Source organism: Triturus cristatus, chromosome 3_1, assembly GCF_964204655.1.
Source record: "Triturus cristatus chromosome 3_1, aTriCri1.1, whole genome shotgun sequence".
Lineage (NCBI taxonomy): Eukaryota > Metazoa > Chordata > Amphibia > Caudata > Salamandridae > Triturus > Triturus cristatus.
Genome location: NC_140583.1, coordinates 652398938 through 652419978, shown reverse-complemented (window position 1 = coordinate 652419978; position 21041 = coordinate 652398938). Strand labels below are relative to the sequence as shown.

At 50.7% G+C, this 21041-nt stretch overlaps 1 protein-coding gene across 1 annotated transcript in view; it reads right to left on the bottom strand.

Moving 5' to 3' along the window:
• Window positions 1-21041, bottom strand: part of SPG11 (SPG11 vesicle trafficking associated, spatacsin) — a 623940-nt gene that overhangs the window by 579652 nt on the left and 23247 nt on the right. Inside the window, exon 2 of the mRNA XM_085644681.1 lies at window positions 7559-7830. Within this exon, the coding sequence (XP_085500807.1) occupies window positions 7559-7824 (266 nt within the window). The 5' untranslated portion in view covers window positions 7825-7830. The remainder of the gene's footprint in view (window positions 1-7558; window positions 7831-21041) is intronic.

Genomic DNA, 21041 nt, shown 5'->3' with positions numbered 1-21041 from the left:
GTAGATACATTTCTACCATAGTGCTAATAAGATCAACATAAGCAGTTCAGATAAGAACAGTAGCACTTGCATATTCCTAAAATGCGCGCCATAAGTAATATGCCTAAATGTACCTAGCCTAGCCTAGATGTGTAGGCGCAACCTGTATATGAGTATGTAGCCAAAAAACCCCTAGGGAGGAACCAGTCCCCTCACCTGATGGCTGTGAACGAAGGACCCCGTCTCTGCGTCGAGGATGACACCCGCAAGGGATGTCAGACCACTGCGTGTCGAAGATTCAGCATGCAGGAGCCTGTGTCGGCTTGGAAGGAACTCTCCTCTAATTTGTAGGGGGGAGTGAGGTTTTTTTTGTACTGGAGTGGTCACTCCAGGGTTTCTTCTAGAATCAATATGTTTTGAAAGCAACCATAAATGTTTTGGAAACAATCATGAATGTTTTTCCCAAAAAATGTGATCATGCACAGCTGGCTGTTGGCCAAGGATGAAAAAAGTGGTGATCCTTATACAGAATAATGATACCGTGCCCGAGGACATGTTTATGCACATCAGGTACAGGAATTATGATAGAGTACAGAGAGCCTGGAAGACACAGGAGTAAGCTACTAGGTAAACGGTCACTGGTTTAGAATTTTTATTTTATTTATTATTATTTTTTTTTTTAAACCTTTATTTTAAAATCAGTGACACAGCTATTCAGCCGACAACCCGGAGGTACGGCAGCTTTAGAGACACAACACATGCTTGCGTCCACCTTTTACTGACAGGAGAGTCAAAGGTTCTGTTTTAAATAAACATAAATCCAACCCTAAACACAAACAAGGCGATAAGTACTGTAAGCACCAAAAGAGGTTCCCATCAGGGGGGACGAGCCCCACTTCGTCCAACAGACACAGGTCTATAGTAAGGGAAAGGAGGGAAAGGCAGAGACTCAAGAAGACAAACACATACCAGCAAGGAATTCAAAGCCGGAAAGAAAGCTAAGGGGAAAGCTGCTCCTCAGGCGGGTCCGGGTCTGGGGGGAGGCATATGTCCCCTCTGTACTGGTTCCATGGCCCCCATACAGAGTGCCATTTCCGAGGGCGCCCTCGAGCACAATACACTGTCTTCTCCCTAAACATGCTCCAATCCATGTTTTCCATCCACGCTGTCAATGTAGGAGGCCTATTAGAGCCCCACAGCCGAGCAATGTCGCGCTTGGCTACCATGTTCCCTAGGGTCACCCACTGAGTCTGTGCCGCGTTGTGGTCAGTAGGACTCCAGACATTCAGGAGACAACATCGCGCCTCAGGCTGCATGACAATTCCCGTCACCTCCCCCATCACCTCGTGGACTCGCCTCCAAAACTCCACAATCGCACCGCATTCCCAAATAATATGTAGGAAGGTACCCACCATACCACAGCCTCTCTTACATAAGCCCTCCTCAGAGAAACCCATGTGGACCAACCTGGGCCCCGTCACATAGACCCTATGGAGTATTTTAAGCTGCACCAGCCGCAGGCGCGCGGGGATAGCGACCTCTTTGGGAGAAGAAACTGCATACTGCCAATCCTCATCATCTAGTTCAAGGCCATCCCTGGTCCATTGCTCGCGCAACCCTAGAAGAAGATCCGCCCGAACATTAATAAGTTTCTTATAAATGAGCGAAATCGTGCTCTCTGGCATATGGCCATCCAGGATCCGGTCCTCCAACGGAGAGGACTCGGGCACCTTCTCCCCTTCTGCTCATGGGTAAACAATGGGTGACCATCCCCCCAGCGGTCTGGCCAGACATGTTCGGGGAAATCCCCATCCCGAAACACGAAATTAAGACCCTCGGAGTCTGGCTAGAACCCGACCTCTCAATGAAGACGCAAGCGGCCAAAACTGCAGGTACTTGTTTTGGGCTTATGCGCACTACCCGCAGGATTCTTCCCCTACTTCCACCCGCGTCCAGGAAATTATTAGTCCAAGGGCTCATACTGTCACGGTTGGACTATAGTAATACGGTCTATTTGGGAGCGCCTGAGGCTACCCTGGCGAGACTGCAACGAACACAGAATGCAGCAGCCCGTCTACTCATGAACCTTCCCTCCAGAGTGTCAGCCAAACCTGCCATCAAGGCCCTGCACTGGCTCCCTGTGCGCCAAAGGGTGGAATTCAAAGCCATGTGCACGGCATACAAACTGATCAACGGATCGGGACCTGCGATTCTCAGCGGCCTGGTTACTCCATACAAAGCACCCAGAGCTCTACGGTCCGAAAACGAGCACCTAGCCAACATCCCCAAATTCAAAAGGACACGTACCGGAGGCCGACGCATCTCTGTAAAAGCGTCCACTGGATGGAACTCCCTCCCACGTTCCCTCAGACTGGAACCCAGTTATCTGATTTTCAGAAACAAACTTAAAACCCTTCTATTTCCTAAATAAAGCCCTCTCTCCTCCCTCTCATCTGGATAACAAATTTTCATAGCGCGGGGATGCCCTCGGGTCACCAGGCGCTTTACAAGTCGCTAAATAAATAAATAAATTCTACAAGGACTGACCGCAAGGCGTGGCGCACTTGAGCATATCGGAAGAACTCCGTGCTCCCCAGCTCGTATTCCTTATGCAACTCCTCGAATGACTTTATCCTACCCTTAACCAAAAGGTTTCCAACCCTGGATATGCCGATCAGGTCCCATTTCTCAAACCCTTTAGTATGCCAAAGCTTCCCCAGAATATCGGAGTCAAACAGAGGGGTGGCAAGGGTAAGCTTACCCTTCCAGCCCAGTGAGTCCGTCGCCACCTTCCATACATGAACGGCCACTCTGGTGGGCCCCGTAAGGGTAAAGTCCGACGACTTCGAGTACAACGCTCTGTGGTAATTACCCCCACGGAGCAACCATCGGTCCATGGCGAAGCCGGGGCTCAGCACCGGACCATATACACCATGGTTAATCGCGCTCAACTGGGTGGCCCAGTAATAACGTCGAATGTCTGGAAGCGCGATACCACCGTCATACCACGGAAGCGTCAACTTAGCGATCGCTATACGCGGACGCCCGTCCCACAACAGCGCGCGCTGGTGGCTTTCGACCTCACGGAAGTAGCTGGCCGGGACCAAGTCAAGGGTATTCTGCAGAGCATAGAGGAAACGGGGAAGAGACATCATTTTAAACAGTGCGGCACGGCCAAGGAGGGAAAGCGGCAACCGCCGCCAGCCCGCCACATCCCGCCGCAGACGCGCCAAGGGAGGGAGCAAGTTCTTCTCGTAGCGTAGAATGGGGTCGGTGGAAATATAGATCCCCAAATACAAAAAGCCCTGCTGGGCTATCTGGATCGAGCAGTTGCGCGGGACAGGCGGGACATCCCCACACAGGACATACAAGTATGACTTCCCCCAATTAATGACTAGGCCAGAGTTTCTACCGAAAGAGGTCAAGACGTCACAAACCACTATCAGAGATTTCTTGGGCGAGGCAAGGTATAGCAGAATATCGTCGGCGTAGAGTGAAATACGGTCTTCGTGGTCAGGCGACCAACGAATCCCACGTATGTCCGGGTGCCATCGTATCCACGCCGCCAACGGCTCAAGAGCAAGGGCGAACAACAACGGCGACAGGGGACAACCCTGCCGGGTGCCTCTCCCGAGCTCGAACGGTGCCGACGCCCGCCCGTTCACCACGACGCTTGCAAGAGGCCCCTCATAGAGCAACCTCACCCATCCCACAAATCCAGGCCCGAAGCCGAACTTGGCTAGCACAGCCCACAGGTATGCCCACTCCACCGTGTCAAAGGCCATCGTGGCATCGAGGGACGCCACAATAGCCGGCTCTCGCATCGTGCCCGTCCTAGCAATCACTCCATGGAGGCGTCTAAGATTCAGTGCAGTGTTACGGTGCGGGATGAAGCCCGACTGATCCGGGTGGATCAAGTCGCCAAGCACCCGGACCAGGCGGTTAGCGAGGATCTTAGCAAGGATTTTCGGCTCGGCGTTGAGAAGTGATATCGGCCGATAGGAGCCACACTTATCCCGGGGCTTTCCGTCTTTATGTATTACCACAATCGTCGCCAGCCGTTGATCGAGCGGAAGAAACCCATTCCCCCGCGCCTCCACGAACATGGCGCGCATGTGAGGAGCAAACTTATCCGAACAAAGCTTGTACAGCTCTATCGGCAAACCATTTGGGCCCGAAGCCTTACCGGAGCGCAACGCACGGATAGCACACGCCACTTCGTCTACAGTGATATCGCCATCGAGGTCATCCCTATAAATGGCAGAAAGGCAGGGCAGAGCGATGTCACGCAGAAGATCACACGAGTCCTCAGTCGGCCTATCCGAGACCGAGGTGTATACCATACGAAAATAGTCCGAGAAACACCGAACTATACCGTCGGGATCAGTGACAACCTCTCCCCCATCCGTCAACAACTCCGGCACCACTCGATTAACACGCTCTTTTTTATCCAGCCATGCCAGCAATTTCCCGGCCTTATCACCAACGTCATACAATCGACCCTGCTGCTCCCTATTGAGGGTCTTGGCGGCGTTCGTCACCAGATCCCTATATTCCAATTGCTTCAGGCTCAAATTATGCAATGTGGACATTGCAACATCCCCTTCCAAGGCCACTTCTAAAGCCGCTATCTCGTCCTCTACTTGTATCACCTCGGCGTCTCTCCGCCGCTTGGCGGCCACTACCAAGGACAGAGCCTCCCCTCTCAGTACAGTCTTAGAAGCTTCCCACAAGGACACCGCAGATTCAACTGAGCCCTGATTATCTTGAAAATAATGGTCAACTGTCTTCAGCAACGCGCTGCGCAGCTTGGGGTCACGAAAGTACCAGGGATTAATGGGAGCCACCCTGCCCCCCACCACCCGGCCAATGTCCAGACGGGCCCACACCGGTGAATGATCAGATATGCCCCGTGCCATGTGCCTAGCCTCAGATACCAAAGAGGCGTGCGCCGCCAGAGTGAGCAAATAATCAATCCGAGAGAGACTCCCGTGGGCCCCGGAATGAAAGGTATATTGTCTCTGAGTAGGGTGCCGCAGCCTCCAACAATCTACCAGACCAAAAGTATCAATAAAGTCGGGAAGCCACTTCTGAGCACCCCCGGTGTCTCTGGGCGGGTACCTATCGAGCATTCCAGAACCAACCGCATTGAAGTCTCCTCCCACCACTAGCATCCCTTCGGGGAGTTCCAACAAGGCCTTGCCCAGATCAGCAAACGTGGAGGCCTGCAGGGCAGGAGGGACATAAACAGAAACCAATACCAACGTTCTGCCCTCCCACCTCCCCGCCACAGCCACAGCCACAAAGCGCCCCCTGTCATCAGCAATGGTGGAGTCAACCTCGAATGGTAGGGAAGCTCTAACAAGTATGCCCGCACCCCTGGATCCCGAGGAAAACCCCGAGTGAGCAATGAATTTATAGCCCTTTCTGTTAAGTGCATAACACATATTCCCTATAAGGTGAGTCTCCTGCAGGAGGGCCACATCTGGCGAGGTCCGCTTCAAAAATTGCAGGACTATCCCCCGTTTAATACGATCCCCTAAGCCATTAACATTCCAGCTAATTATGTTTAAGCCCCTATCCCCCATCCCTGAACACAAAGAGACCTCCACCCCCCCCGGAGAACCACGATCGGACAATACTGACAACCATTGCTACGCCTTGCAAGAAAAGAACAACCCCAAACAACAACCCCAACATCCTGAATCCCCCCCCCCCTGCACCCCTGCGTCAGCTTACAAAGCCCCCCCAACTTGCAGTGTGCCTGTCGCCCTATCAAAAACAAATCTACAAAAAGTACCCCAAGGGAGGAAAGAGCCCCTATCTTCCCCCCGCCACCCTCCCATTACTGCAATAAGGTGCGAGTCACTGTCCGGGGCTGAGTCAAAACAGGCCGACACCAGAGGTATCACTTCTGTCCATCCCGGTCGCCTTCCGCCCCATCCACGCTGTTCCGGCCGGGCTGTCGCCGAGGGAGTGCATCCAACCAGTCCCCTGCCATGTCCGGTGATTCGAAGAAGAAAGTCCGATCCTCATATACCACACGTAGCCTGGCGGGGAAAAGCATGGCATACTTCAGGTCCATATCCCTAAGTCGCCGCTTCACCCCCAGGAAACTTTGCCTCTGTTTCTGCACCATCTGGGTGAAGTCAGGGTAAAAGCTCACAGAGGCATTCTGATAAGGCACCGGGCCTGTCACCCTCGATGCTTGCAGGATAGCGTCCCGATCCCGAAAATTGAAGATCCGGGCGACAATCGGCCGCGGGGGGGCTCCCACCTTAGGCCGCCCGCCAGGCACTCGGTGAGCCCGCTCCACCGCAAAAAACTTTCCGAGGCCCTTAGGCGCAAGATGATTCACCACCAAATCCTCGACGAGTAAATCCACAGGGAGCTCCTCTGAAGTTTCCGGGACACCAATAAGGCGCACATTGTTGCGCCGGGCCCGACCTTCAAAGTCTTCGAGCCGGCGGGCGGAGAGGTAATTCGCGGTTCGTAACTTACGAACCTCGGCCTGAAGCTCCGAGACATCGTCTGCGAGGCCAGTGGTCTGGAGGTCCAGGGACTGGACCCGCTCGTTGGTTTTGCCCAGGTCCGCGCGAATCAAGTTGACATCAACCAAGATCATGTCCACCTTGTGTGCCAGGGTCTCGAACTGCCGCCCAATCGAAGATTGCATCCCATCTATCGCCCCCTTGATATCCTGCAATGATAACTCCGAGGCCGGGGATGAATCGGCCTTCTGTGCTTCCAGCGACTGTCCCAATCCACCAGGCGACCCCTTCTGCTGGGCATAACGATCCATATTATTGGATTGGGTGTAGCCGCCTCGCCTGGTAGTCTTAGACTTCGACCTGTCCGCCTCTGATTTGGTCGACATCTCGAATAGCAGGACGGTCAGTCGCAAAAGGACGTCCCTCACTCCGCTAGAGGAAACAGGGTCAACTAGGACTTCAGCAGCTAGTCAGGACCGAGTGGAGGTCGTCCAGACAATAGAGGGCCTGGACGGAGCACTCCCAACCCTGAGCAAACAAAGGGCGAGAAAGCGAAAGTGAAAGTGCAGCGGCGTCCGTCCGTCAGTTCACTCCTCCCAAGGCCGCTGTTGTTCAATTAGTGGCCGGGCATCCTGCCACCGCAAGCCCCTGGCATCCTTCGGAGGTAGGCCGCAATCTTCCGCCACGCATAACTTCGGTCCCCGGTGGGCGATCTTAGCCCGGACAACGTCAGTCGCCCCAGCTGTGACTCATCTGCAGGATGCCGTGCATGAAAATCAGGATTTAGGACAGGATGATTGCAGGAGGGCGCGAGGGTAGCGGGAGCTCAAGGCTCACGCGGCCATCTTGGTCAAGCGCTAGGCTCCTCCCCTGGTTTAGAATTTTTATTGTCGTGTGGATGGGACAATGTATGTAAAATTGGGTATACAGGACAGGACCCTAAAGGGCATGACAAGACAACACAACTGAACCTGCTCATCATAAACACAAAGATAGAGAGTTAACTGCAATGGACCAGACTGATCAGTTCTATCTTTCAATATACACTACACATTGGTCTTCTGTGTGAACTGATAAAGCAGACTTACTGTTGGAAGTGTCCCTCGATGTACACCTCCTGGGTCTCCACGCCTCCTGAAGGTAAGATGGTGATGTGAAGACTCCCATTTGAGGAAAGGATGCAGAGGGTGAGGTCCTGTCTCCCAATGAGGGCTGCCCTGGCAGGCACCTGGATGTCTCTCTCCTGAAGCAAACCTGGTGCGGGGACCAGGAGCACACATAGCTCCTTTGATGTGCTTTCCATCCTGTCTCCAAGCGAGGCGCGAAACACCACTCCAGACCCTTCATCATCCATTCAAAACTTTAAATATCAAAACAGGAAATGCCATGTTAACACAGATATACCACTGTTACTAAATATTAAATGATCCCCACAAGCTCTCTATTTCTTTTTTGTAAGTGAAATCAAAAGTCTATCTACATCTAGCTTCCATTCTCACATGCACACAGAGCCTTTCCCAGTGCAGTGCCAGTCCTAAGCATTTCCTTTGTGCAATTTCAACGTGCTGCTGGACTCGACAATGGTGGACAGAGTACAAAGCTTATTCAGGTTGGCAGTGCAAGGAGCTGGCAGTGGTGGCCCTAAACAGCTGGCAATGGTGGTTAATAAGATACTGGAGCGAGAAGCAAACAATGAAGGGCAGTCAGTGGGTACCACTGCTACAAACTGATGTGCCTACCCAGATGACATGGGCGCAGGGTGACTGTAGCCATAAGACATAGTAAAATCCTATTTGATACATTTTCATTGGCTGCGAAAGAAGTGAAACATTTTGAAGACGAAAACATAATCCAGAAAGGAACACGGGCTTACTTACTCAAGGGGCCTGCCATGTAATCCTCATAAAAAGATAAGACCGTCTAGATATGTTTGGGTTGTGGAGACATGCAAGTGCCCAACAGGACAATAAAAAGAAGTGGTGATTCCCCCACTATTGATGACATCAAGGCAGAGTTGAATGGTCCCAAGAGCGTTTTCCAAGGTGAAAGAACAAGTGCAAATTTCTCACGTCTATCGACCTAGAACAAGGCTCTTGGCATACATCTATACATGTTGTGAAGAGGAGCTATCTCATTGGCAGCTAAAGTACCTGAATGGGGTGTGAGACATTCAGAAGGTACTGTTCAGTCTTCTTGGTGTCATCAATGTGAGTGAGGACATCCTCATAGCCAAGCTCATGAACAAAATAATCTTTCACAAACACTGGTTGACTCTGAACCTAACGATGAATGGCACCAAAGACAGTTACCCCTAATGTTCTCCAGCACCGCTCACAGGAATAGACTTGCCTGTCAAGTGTGGTGAGGATGAAAAAGAACAATAGGACACTAAAAACAGGAGAGAAGCTGCTAGTACAAAAGCAATCCATTTGACCCCCTTTGATGGAGAGAGGAATGCAATACCTACCATCTTCAGGCCCAAATACTGGTGACCATTAAGAACTACATCACTTTAACTGTCCCATAACTGAAGATGATGATGATGCCCCTTTTGTTATTTTGGAAGGTATGTTATGCCCTGAATGCTATTGATAAGTGAAGCCTCCTTAAGGAAGGCTGTGCTCTTTTGTGCTCACATACCAATGACACTGCCATTCATCACGCAAACAACCCAAAAATCAAGTTGTGTGCATGCACTCATGTTCCTTGTGCGCTGCAATCTGTTACATCTGTGCAAAGAGTCATATGAAGATGTTACCAAAGGTTACATGCATTCAAGAAATGAAGGAGATCTCTACCAGCTGCAGGCCCCAATGTTCCTGGAACATCATGGTGAACATGGAGCACCCAGACTGCTGGGTATCTCAGTGCTCACAGTGTGTTCTGCGAGTCGCTGGGAGTGCCAGGCACGAAAGGCAGCAACAGGGTCCAAGACACCAGTGTGAAACAGAATGTCAAAAACTTGAGATTCTTATTAAATCATTAAAGGATCACAATAACTTTCTGAAAAGAGGAGAGGACAAGCCTTATAGCCAGTCCTACCCAAGATGCCACTGAACATTAACAACAATCCTTTTCTAAAATGGAGGTGAATTGTTAAATCCATTCCAGTGCTCTCAATTCCTGTTTTAATTATATCATACATGCCAACAGACCAGATTCAGGCTGGAGACTCCCGATTTGTTAAGGCTTTATTTGAATGTTTCCCACCTGATATTGCCTTTGCATAAATGTATGTCAATAGGGAAAATGAAGTCCCCCGATTTTATTTGTAAAATCTCACTCTTCCCAGTTCTAAAATGTTTGACATTTAGGTTATATATGAGAGACAGTCATAACTAGCAGATGCATTACAACGCATGCATTCTCTTACCTTTTTGCTGTTTTTATATAGCGTGAACTCGACCCGAAGGTATTGGAACCCTCTACATGAGCACCAGTTACATTACCCAAGGACAAATTTTTGAGGGAAGGGGGTTGGGTGGCTAGGGAGATTAAGTGATTTGCCCACAATCACAGGTGTTGGGACGGGAAGTCTTCTGCATGTCTCTGGAGAGAGCGCTTTCCCTGCCTTATGCAGATCTCCAGGCAGGTCACTAAAAAGCTACTGGTTGGTTTCTAGATCCCTACCTCAGTGAGCATCACAATCATACAAGTCCACTGAGGGTCTCCCTGTTTACATGGATTGAGACCCTAGAGCTTGGCTCTGAGGTTGGGGAGGCATGCCTAGTGCGGCCCCTATTTCCCAGAGAGTGGCTACTGCCCACCCTGCCCAGGCTGTGGAAGACTGACAGTGGTGGCAGCAACAAATCTATTGTCAGGAGGGGTGGGTTACTAGCCATCCTCCTGATCAAATATGTGCAGCCCCCCCCCCCTTTGCTTGGGGTCCTGTTGCCTTTGTCTACCTGATGTGTGTTTGAGATCCAGTTGGTGCACTGGGGAAGGATGGTGAGTTGAGCCATTGTATGTAATGTGGGCTGTTCTCCTGGACAACCCCGCTCCCCCGTGCCCCTCCCAATTCCTTGGAGAGGCCTGGTGGGATGGGGTAGACACTCAGCTCTTATCTGGGTTTAGCTGTACTAACTCTGCTAAGAGGACTATCCCCACCGGTCAGAGCCTCCTGGTCTGGAGTTAATTAAAATTCCTCTTTAGGGAACAGCACGGGCTGGTACAAGGGAAGACAGTAGGTCATCCTTTGCATGCTTTGGTCACGCAGTGAAAACCCTTAAATATGCCTTGTGATTGGAGGGGTAATCAAGATTCAAAAGTAGCAGACCCTCTGATTGGATTAGCCTATCAATCAGAGGTGAGAAACGTCTGGCCTGGTCAGTTGTTGTTAAAGACTGGACTATGATTCTGAAGAGGCGGCTCACACAGAGTTCGTCAAAGGAGGCTAGCCGTGATCTGCAGTGTGAAGGCAAGATAAGCAGCTTGCTCACTGCATCTGAAACTGGAGGAAGTTTTCTCTATGACTGATGGATTCTGCTGCAAAGGAATGTGCCCGTTTGACGAGGAGCAAGGGCATCAGCAACATTGGGGAGAGAACCTGCGGTTTCTGTGAGGCTTGTGGAGCTAGCGCTTTGAAGTATGAAGAATTTAAACAGACCTGAGAAACGAGGGGGGGGCATTGCAATCATCACTAAGAACTTCTATGCGTGCAGTCTCAGCAGAGAGAATGTGTTGGGCTGTGAAAGTGCCTTATTCAAAATTAAGTTGAATCCCAACCTTACCATCTCTGGCTTCCTCATCTATCGCCCGCCTGGGCCCTCAGGTGCTTTCAGAGAGGATCTGATAAATAAGACTGCGCTGCATGCCAGTCAAGCGGCCAACTTCAGCATCATAGGAGACTTGAATCTCCACTGTGATAACACAGAGAAGGCTGAAATTGCTAGCTTTTTGGCCGATCTTGAAGCGCTCCAAATGGTCCAGTGGGTGCAGGAACAGACACATGTAGCTGGGCATGTACTAGACCCTTTATTCTCCAATCTCATCGGGCTAACGATGGGGTCCCCAGCCCCACAGTGTTGGACAGATCATTTTCTAGTGATTTTTACACTACGATGGTGGGGCCAGCCGAGGGAGCACCGTCCGATCTCTGCTCTAAAGCGACCTTGGCATAAGCTAGATAGCAGCAGACTGGCCACCTATTGGTCTAACCATAGGCCGCAACTATCGCAGGATATTGAGACTGCGGATATGCTAGTACAAGACTGGGTAACATCTGGTCTGGATAGCTGTATTCCATCAAAGCTGACCAGGATAAGTCGGGATCAATCCAAACCTTGGTTTAATGAGTCGCTCTCTAAAGCTAAAAAGCACTGCAAACAACTAGAACGCGTGTGGAGACGCTCGTACAATGCAGATTGTAAACTAAATTATAGAGCGGCCATTAACCAATACCACAAGCTAATCCGCAGAGCTAGGGCTGAGTATGTGGGCAATAAAATTCTAGCGAGCTCCAATCCGGCGAAAACTATATTTTCACTACTTAAGACTATGAAGAATGGTGATGTTTCTAGGACTTCACCCATCTCCTCGAATAGTCAATGCAATGAGTTGGCCAACTATTTCATTAATAAAGTGGAGAAAATATATCAAAACCTCCCCCCAAGGGTTAATTCTGATGGGAAGATCGGGTCTGCTGTCCCGCTTCCCCAAGGACTCAACAGCTTGCTATCATTTCCAGAAATGTCCTTAGCAGGGTTGGAGATCATATGTAGGAAAATCAAATCAGGATCACCCATAGACCCACTGGCTCCTAAGCTCTTTTGCCAAGTCATGCCAACGCTCCTGCCAGTATACCTGGAATTGGTGAATCTCTCTTTGTCCTCCGCCATAATACCTGCTGCGTGGAAACACGCCAAAGTGATCCCACTGTTGAAAAAACCGTCTTTGGATCCAGCCGAGCCGGGCAATTATCGCCCCATCTCGCAGCTCCCTTTTCTGTCGAAAATGTTGGAATTACACGTTCATACTACTCTGACGGAGTTCATCGAACAGAATGTAATCTTGGACCCGTCCCAGAATGGCTTTAGAGCCCGTCATGGCACGGAATCTGCCTTGCTGGCAGTAACGGAGGAAATTAGAGGGATCCTGGATGTTGGGGATTCGGCGGCCTTAGTTCTTCTCGATCTAAGTGCCGCCTTCGATACGGTCTCCCATGAAATCCTGCTGAAACGTTTGCATGACATCGGGGTGAGGGATCTTGCGTTAGATTGGTGCCGAGCTTTTCTTACAGGAAGAACCTTCCAGATCTGGATGCCACCTTTTCAATCCCAGAGGTATGCTTTACAACAGGGAGTACCCCAGGGTTCTATTTTGAGCCCCCTCCTGTTCAATATATATATGCAACCTCTGGCTCAGGTGGCGCGTAGCAGGGGATTGTCAATGGTGTCATACGCTGATGACACCCAATTGGTGATCGCCTACTCTAAGAAGAACAATGCCAATCTAGGCAGGTTCAAGAATGATCTGCTAGAGGTAGCAGACTGGATGGCCAAAAACTACCTGCAATTAAACTCCAGTAAGTCGGAGGTGTTGCTGCTGGGAAAAGACCGGGACATGTGGGACAACCAATGCTGGCCAGACAATCTCAAGCCTGCCCCGGTACCCAAAGAGGCAGTTAAAAATCTGGGGTTCTGGATTGATAGTAGGCTGACGTTTGATACCCAAGCTAAAGTTGTGGCCGGGACCTGTTTTGGTTTATTGCGCGGCCTGAAGCCGATATTAGGCTTCTTTCCCCCCAAAGTTCGTCAGACCATCATCCAAGCAACAATACTATCCAGATTAGACTATGGAAACTCTTTGTATCTTGGGGCGAATAAATCTTGCATCCGGCGCCTGCAGCGGACTCAGAATGCCGCAGCTCGGCTCCTGGTTGCACTCCCGAGATCGGCATCAGTTGCCCATATTCTACCAAAACTACATTGGTTGCCGGTTGAGCGACGAATTCAATTTAAAACCCTCTGTGTCGCTCATAAAATTCTTACCCAACAGGCCCCTCTGGGCTTGGCCAAGCTGCTGCAACCGTATCTGCCTCAGCGACTTCTTAGATCGGCCAATCAGATGCTGGCAATTGTCCCTCGGGTTGCAAGAGCAAAAGCCGGGGGGCGATCATTCCGCTGCCTTGCGGCGACCCTCTGGAACCAACTCCCGCTGTCAATTCGAGAAATCCAGACTCATCTGACCTTTCGTAAAGCAATTAAGACCTGGCTCTACCCCCAAATGGCATAATGCCTACCTGCCTAGCTTCTCTCTTGCGTCTCTGATCGCGCTGGGACGCCCCATTGCTGGGGCAGCTATGCGCGTTATAAGACTACTAAATAAATAAATAAAATAAATTTGAACAAGGAGATTGCAGACAGCTGCTAAAGATGAGGTAATGAAGCTTGCAGCACATCAACGGAGACGGGGAAGCTTGAACCCAGTCCTTGAAGGTGCAATCGCTTTGCCCAGAACCTTCCCTGTGCTGTGGGAGCCTGTGTGCTACTTCCAGTTACAAGAAGTAGCTGGGGAAAAGTGGAACAGACCTCACCACCTTCCTTTTTAGGTCTCGCCTGGCGAACGCAGCGCGAAGCGCTGTCGCCAGCGAGATCTATTGTTGCTGACTTGCCTCGGAAGTGGGACAGGAGATGGGCACGCGCATGGTCTCGGCGGATTTGAGTTGGTGTACGCGCCTACAGCCACGCGGCGTGCACATCTCCTGTCTCCCTTCCCTCAGCAAGCCAGTATGCAGTTTCACTTTCGTCCTCATTGTAGAAGTTGTTGCATCTCAGCTCATCCCCTGTCTGTCTGTCTGGGTCCCGCTCTCTTCAGTATGTCTCCTCCCTTTATATCAGTGTGTCCTTCTCTCTCCTCCTGCCCGCTCGTTCCCGGCCCTCTCTCTTCACCTGCCTCCCCAGTCCTGCCTCTCTCAAACCTCTCCTCGGTGTCTTAGCCTCTGTCTTCGGCGCTCCTGCTTCAGGGCCGGTCCGTTTTCATGTTCTCTGTAACTTTCCTTTCTCCGTCTGTGCGCCCCCGACACCCGGCCCTGACTCTCTCTTGCCCACCCAAGTGCTCTGGGTCTCCTCCGCCCCCTCACGGACCGCTCGGTGCGCAGCTTCTGCTGTCTTCTTACCTTCACTCCCCGGCCCAACAACAGCTACTATTGCCCCGCTCTCTCCGGTGTCTTCTGCCCGCTTCCCATCACACGCATTCTCTCTCTTTCTCTCCAAACTCCCGTCTCCCCTCATTTCCCCGCCCGTCCCCATCCCCCCGGCCGCGGGCGCAGCTCACCTGTCTCGGCGGCTCGCGCTCGGCCCCGCGCGCAGGGCTCTGGCTATTGGCTCCCTCCTCGCCTGGCCCATGCCGCCCGCGGGATGCCGGGCATTGGGGGGTCCGCTTCCGACGGCCTGTGCGGTGGGCGCTGCAGGCAGGTGCCTCGCCCCCGTGGCTCGAGACTGGTGGGTTCTGAAGTGACAGCGCTCGCCATCTTATCTGCCGATGCGTGCTCCCATTGCGCTCGCCTGGACACCCGACAGGAGATGTGCACTTTCCCCCCGGACAGTCCATGTGCACGCTCACGCCGTCTGTTCTCTGCCAATGCGCGCTCACACCACGCTCGCCTATACAGCCCAACGCCACACGGACACGCTCGCACCACTTGCGGGACGCAGCATTTGGTTTGCTTTAACATAAAAGCCAAGCCCAAGGTGCGAATACATTTAAAACAGACTGAACTGATAGAATAGCCTAAAGGCAGCATTACGTTTTTAGCCAATTACAACGCAGCTTTCTAAAAAAAGCATTTGCAAAGCAATATGTATCGCATTTGCGAGAGTTTAAGCTTTTAGCATTGTAAATGGCAATGCTTTTATTTATGTTTTAAATACCAAAAAATAAATAAGAGGCATTTTCATATACAATGCCAAGAGCTCAAACTTGCGTAAGTGCGAGACCTATTGCATTGCAAATGCTTGTTGTCATATCGGGGGGTATCATGGTGAACTGGCACTCTATCCAGCCACTACCCTCCTACAGCTAGCCATGGCTACTGGACTAATGGGACTCCAGTAAACTTTGCCAAGACATCAGGCACATGTCATCAGCTCCCTGACGCCACTAGAGCAGTGTCCTCACTCAAGACAGGAGGGCACTTCTGTTGCTTTGGGTTGGGGTTATGGGGCTGATCAAGAACCTTTGACTTCAAATCATATGTTGAAACTATATCCTTTCAATACAAAGATTGGCATCATGGCGCAAGCAAATGAGAGCAACCCTATGCAACATGGTCTGTAAGATGCAATGCTAATTGTGTGTCTACATGTTAACTGTGTTTTTATAGTGCTTGGCGTCTAGGCGCTTGTGAGAAAGTGCCATCTTTCTTGCATGGTATGCCCCCACTTTTTGCTAAATTGCTGAATGTACTTCGATTGAGTGTACCCTGGGTTCCTGCCAATCAGGTGCCCAGGGCCTATGTTCCTTCCTTAAACCACACAAACTCCAAATTGGCAAACCCTAGCCACATGTCAGCCCCTAGTAAATGGTACCCTAGGTACCCAGGGCCTTGTGACCAGGGAAGGCCTCTAAGGGCTGCAGCACTCATTGTGCCACCCTCAGAGGCCCTGTACCCTTACACACACACACTGCCCTTGCAGGCTGAGTGTCTGGGTGCAGGACCAAACAAAGAGTCGACATGGCACACATCACTGTGTACCATGCCCATCACCTACACTGCCAAGGCATATGTCAGCCACCCCTCTAGCTGGGTGCATTACGCCTATGGTGTGGGCACAGGAGCAGGAGCCCTGTGCCCCTACAGTACCCGGGTCCATTCCTGGGCACTGTAAGTGCAGTGCTGTCATTTAAGAATACATGGTGCTGAGAGCTTGTCAAACACGAGCTCCACAGCACCATATTGGCAACACTGAAGCCTGGGAAGTTTGGTATCAAACTTCTCAGCACATTGAACCCACACTGATGCCAGTGTAGGATTTAATGTACTAAGCACCCCAGAGGGCATCTTAGAAGATGCCCCCTTACAGCTAACTTGCAATCCACGTCTGCTCTGAGGCTGCCCAGGCTGCCACACAGCAGACACGTTGCTGGACCCCTGGGTGGGAGAGCCCCTGCTCTCCCGGGCCTGCAACAATGCACATCCTGGGTGAGGTGAGAAATCTCCTCCCCCAGGATGAGCAAAGGGAAGCTTCAAAGGCATGCCGCCAGTTGGAGTTTCCCCAGGCCACTGCAACCCCCCACTCTGGCGGGACGCTTGGCCGGAAACCCCATACAAGGACAGGGGATGTGCCAGCCTGCCCACCCCACCCCTCAGGTGGGGGAGGCGAGGTGAAGCACATCTCCGGGCTCTCGCCATCTTGAAGATGGGAGGCCCTACCCTATCAGGATTAGGCTACTGCCCCCCTCCCACAGGAGAGAGGCAGGATAGGGGGTGTACCCACCCCAGGACAAGGACCCATTGGTCCCTGGCCTTCACCTACCTGTAACGCCCCTAAATCTAGTATTTAGGGGCCCCCTGAACCTTCCTTCCTGAGATTCCAGATAGAAAAACGACAAGAAGAGCAAGAAGAACAAAGACCTGCCCTGCAGCTGCTAAAAAGAGAAGAAGACACCAACTGCTTTGGCCCCAGCCCTACCGGCCTGTCGACTCTCGAACCTGCACCAGCGCGGCCTCCCACGTGGCCAGCAACCTCACCAACCCCGGAGGACCTGGCTACCTTTTAGCTCTAAGCCCCTGGGACTCCCACGAGTAGAGGCTCTACTCAAGAAACCTACTTGCTATCCCTGGCACCAGCCCGGGACCGCGGACCCAACACACTCTGCACCAGCCAAGCCTGGCCAGTGCCGGAGTGGACAAAGACCCAGAGGACGACCCCACGGCGACTGTGACCCAGAGTCCGGCACCCAAGGACCCCCCTCGACATCCCGGAAGAAGCCTGCAGCCTCAGAACCAAGTGCCACCCCAGCCGCGATCAACCAGAGGGTAAGATTCCCGACGTCAAAAGGCACCCCTGCACCCGGCGCCCTGCGACCCCCTGTGCCCAATCCTGGGGTACCCACCTAACCTACAACTACCCAACTTACCTCTCGAAGTGGTGGTGGCACCTGAAACCTCCTCGTCCCCGAGCCTGCAGCCTCTTTCCAAACCGGAACATTCCCATTGATTTCCATTGAGCGCCCTAAGGCTCAAAAGCACCCTGCACCCAGCCGCCCGAGTGGCCCTGGCAGTGCCCTCTCTACTCTAACCTACTTCCCCACTTGCCCTGAGTAAGTGACCAGGAGCCCAGCTCCCACAGCCGCGTGGCTTGCCAGACAGCAGCCACCAACCAAGGCCCCCCTATCCCTCATAGGATAACATTGGGCCCAACTCTCTCTGCACCCGGCCGTCCTGAAACCGCTGAGGGTGAACCAACTGTACCTACCTGACACTGGGGGACCCCTGAGTCCATGCCCGGAATTTCAACACTACCAGTCGAGCACTTACCCTTAAACCGCTAACTTCATTTTCCTCATAGGGTAACATTGACTGGCTTTTTCTTCAAAAATCTTCTAAGTGTGAACTTTTCAAAACTGCAAAAATTCACCAAAAATCAGCCAAGTGACAAAAACGAATTTACTCACCTGCTCCTAGGTGAGCTTCCAGTGCTGGATCTTGGTGCCCAGCCCTGACTCTGAAAAGTGTTCACAACTATACTTACTTCTAACTCATTTTTCTCCCATAGGAAACCATTGCCTGCTTTTCTGTGAAATTTCTTCTAAGTGTCTACTTTTGCAAATTTGAAATATTCTTTTAAAATCGTACCATTTCTGCAAACGAAATTACTTACCTGCTTTCGATAAGGACCCCAGTCCTGGGTCTAGGCACCCAGTCCTGGATTACTAAAGTAACGATAAAGTACTCTACCTGCAATTTGAATTTCTTGCCATAGAGATCCATTGAATGTTTTCTGTGAAATATTTTCTAAGTGCTAACTTTTGAAATAGCTAAATATTATCTAAAAATCATTACAGTTATTAAGTCGACTTTCTTCACTTGATTCTGAATACTGACCCCAGGCTGGTTCTAGGATCCAGACCTGGAATTCCAAAAGTAATCTGAAAAGTAATTTATTACAAATAACCTGAACTTACCATTGAGCTCAATGCATTGTTATGTTTAGGAAATAGGATTGTTTATTGCAACCAACTGTGACTGTTTACACAAATTTATTGCTTGAAACAAAAGTATTTATATTCAACCTCTCATTCTGAGAAAGTATATTTTTACCCCCTTGTGGTTCTAAAAATAAAACAAGCATATATTTTATATATACAAATCATTGGCCTAGAGTTCAGTTATTGAGTGTGTGAAACCATTTGCTGACTGAGTGTGTACAATAAATGCTTTACACTGTCCTCTGGTACTGCCTTACTGCTCGACCAAGCTACCACTTTTGAGAGTAAGGTCATACCTAACTTTGACCTCTATCAGCCTCTGGGGGACTGTGGACTCTGTACACCCTGTACCTATTAGGGAACAGTATATACAGAGCCACTTTCTCACATTGGTGGATCAGCGGTGGGATACAAACTTGCATTTGTTGGACTACTTGGTTACCATCTGATCACACGACAGAACTCTTAAAAATTGCCTTTAGAATTCTGATTGGTTTTTCCAAAATTACTAAAAGTCTTGCTAGGGCCTTGCTTAAGTCCCATTAGAATTTTAGAAAAATAAAAGTCACTATAGTCAGGGTAGAGGGTTAGAACTGTCAGGTTAGAATGTCTCAAACAAACCCAGCTATTAGTGATAATAATAACATGGACCTGGTGGAGGAGCTCGACCTCACACCTTACTTACACTTGTCTTTCAAGGAATTGAGGTCCTTATGTAAACTCAAAAATTTACAAATGGGTCAGCATCCATCCAAACAAGGGCTCCAGGAGCTCCTGGCTGAGTATGCTAAAGACCACCCATCTGAACATGGTGATGGCCAGTCAGATGAGGAAAGGGAAACAGGGGAGGAGGACAGCAACCTCCCCATACTATTCCCTAGGGAGGAGATGGCACCCATACCCTCCAACTCAAGACATAGCATCTGGGCACCTAGAGACCACACAGGTGGCTCTGGTCCCAGAGACAACACTGGGGGACCCCCCAGTGAAGAGGACAGCCTTGTGAGGCTGGCCAAAAGAATAGATCTAGAGTCCAGGCTCCTGGCTCTAGAAAAGGAAAGGAGAGAGATGGGTTTAGCACCCATCAATGGTGGCAGCAATAATAAAAACAAGGATAGGGAGGAAACTTCTGACCTTAAAATCCCCAAAGGGATTGTCCCTAAATTTGAGGAAGGTGATGATATCACCAAATGGTTCACAGCCTTTGAGAGGGCTTGTGATATCAGGAAAGTAAAGAAACCTCTCTGGGGGGCACTCCTGTGGGAACTGTTCTCTGGTAACTGCAGGGACAGGCTTCTGACTCTCTCTGGGCCAGAAGCAGGATCCTATGACCTCATGAAGAAAGCTCTGATTGAGGGATTTGGATTCACCACTGAGGAGTATAGAATTAGATTCAGGGGGGCTCACAAAACCCAGACCCAGTCCTGGATTGATTTTGTAGATTTCTCAGTGAAGACACTGGATGGTTGGTTAGCTGGACATGGTGTGCAGGATTTTACTGGATTGTACAATTTATTCATGAAGGAACATATTTTGAGTAACTGCACAAATGAAAAGTTGCATCAGCATTTGGTAGACCTAGGTCTAATTTCTCCCCAAGAATTGGGAAAGAAGGCGGACCACTGGGTCAAGACTAGGGTGACCAAGACAACCACTGGGGGTGACCAAAAGAAGGTGGTCACAAAACCTCCCCAGGGGAAAGGTGGTGAGAATCCCCAAGATAAAAAGTCTGAGTCTTCCAAAGGGCCCCAAAAACCTGTTCAGGTGGGTGGGACCCAAACTACTCCCTATGTGCCCCAACCATATAGGGGGAAGAACTTTGATCCCTTAAAGGCCTTTTGTAATACCTGTAAGAAGCAGGGACACCTAACTGTATCTTGCCCCCAAAACAAAGCCCCTAAGGCACCCAGTACAGCCACTCCTGGGACAGCAAGTATACAAATGGGATCAGAGGTGTACCCTGAGCAAATCTGGGAACACACTGAAGCAAGTTTAGTCTCCTTGGGAGAAGTGGAGTTTGCCACTGTGGCTGTGTGGCCCCCCAACTTGAAGAAATACTTACAGTACCCCTGGGTGAATGGAACTAGGGTAGAAGCTCTGAGGGATACAGGTGCCAGTGTCACTATGGTGAAAGACACACTGGTTTCCCCTGAGCAATACTTGATTGGGAAGTCTTACCCAGTCACCAACGCTGACAGTGTCACCACTAGTCATCCCATGGCCATGGTAACATTAGGCTGGGGGGGGGTTACTGGCCTGAAACAGGTAGTGGTCTCTCCAAAGTTGCCAGCTGCATGTCTGCTTGGAAATGATCTGGAAACCTCAGCCTGGGCTGAGGTTGAGTTAAAGGCCCATGCAGCCATGCTGGGCATCCCTGAATTGGTGTGTGTGCAAACCAGAGCACAGAGCAAGAGGAAGGGT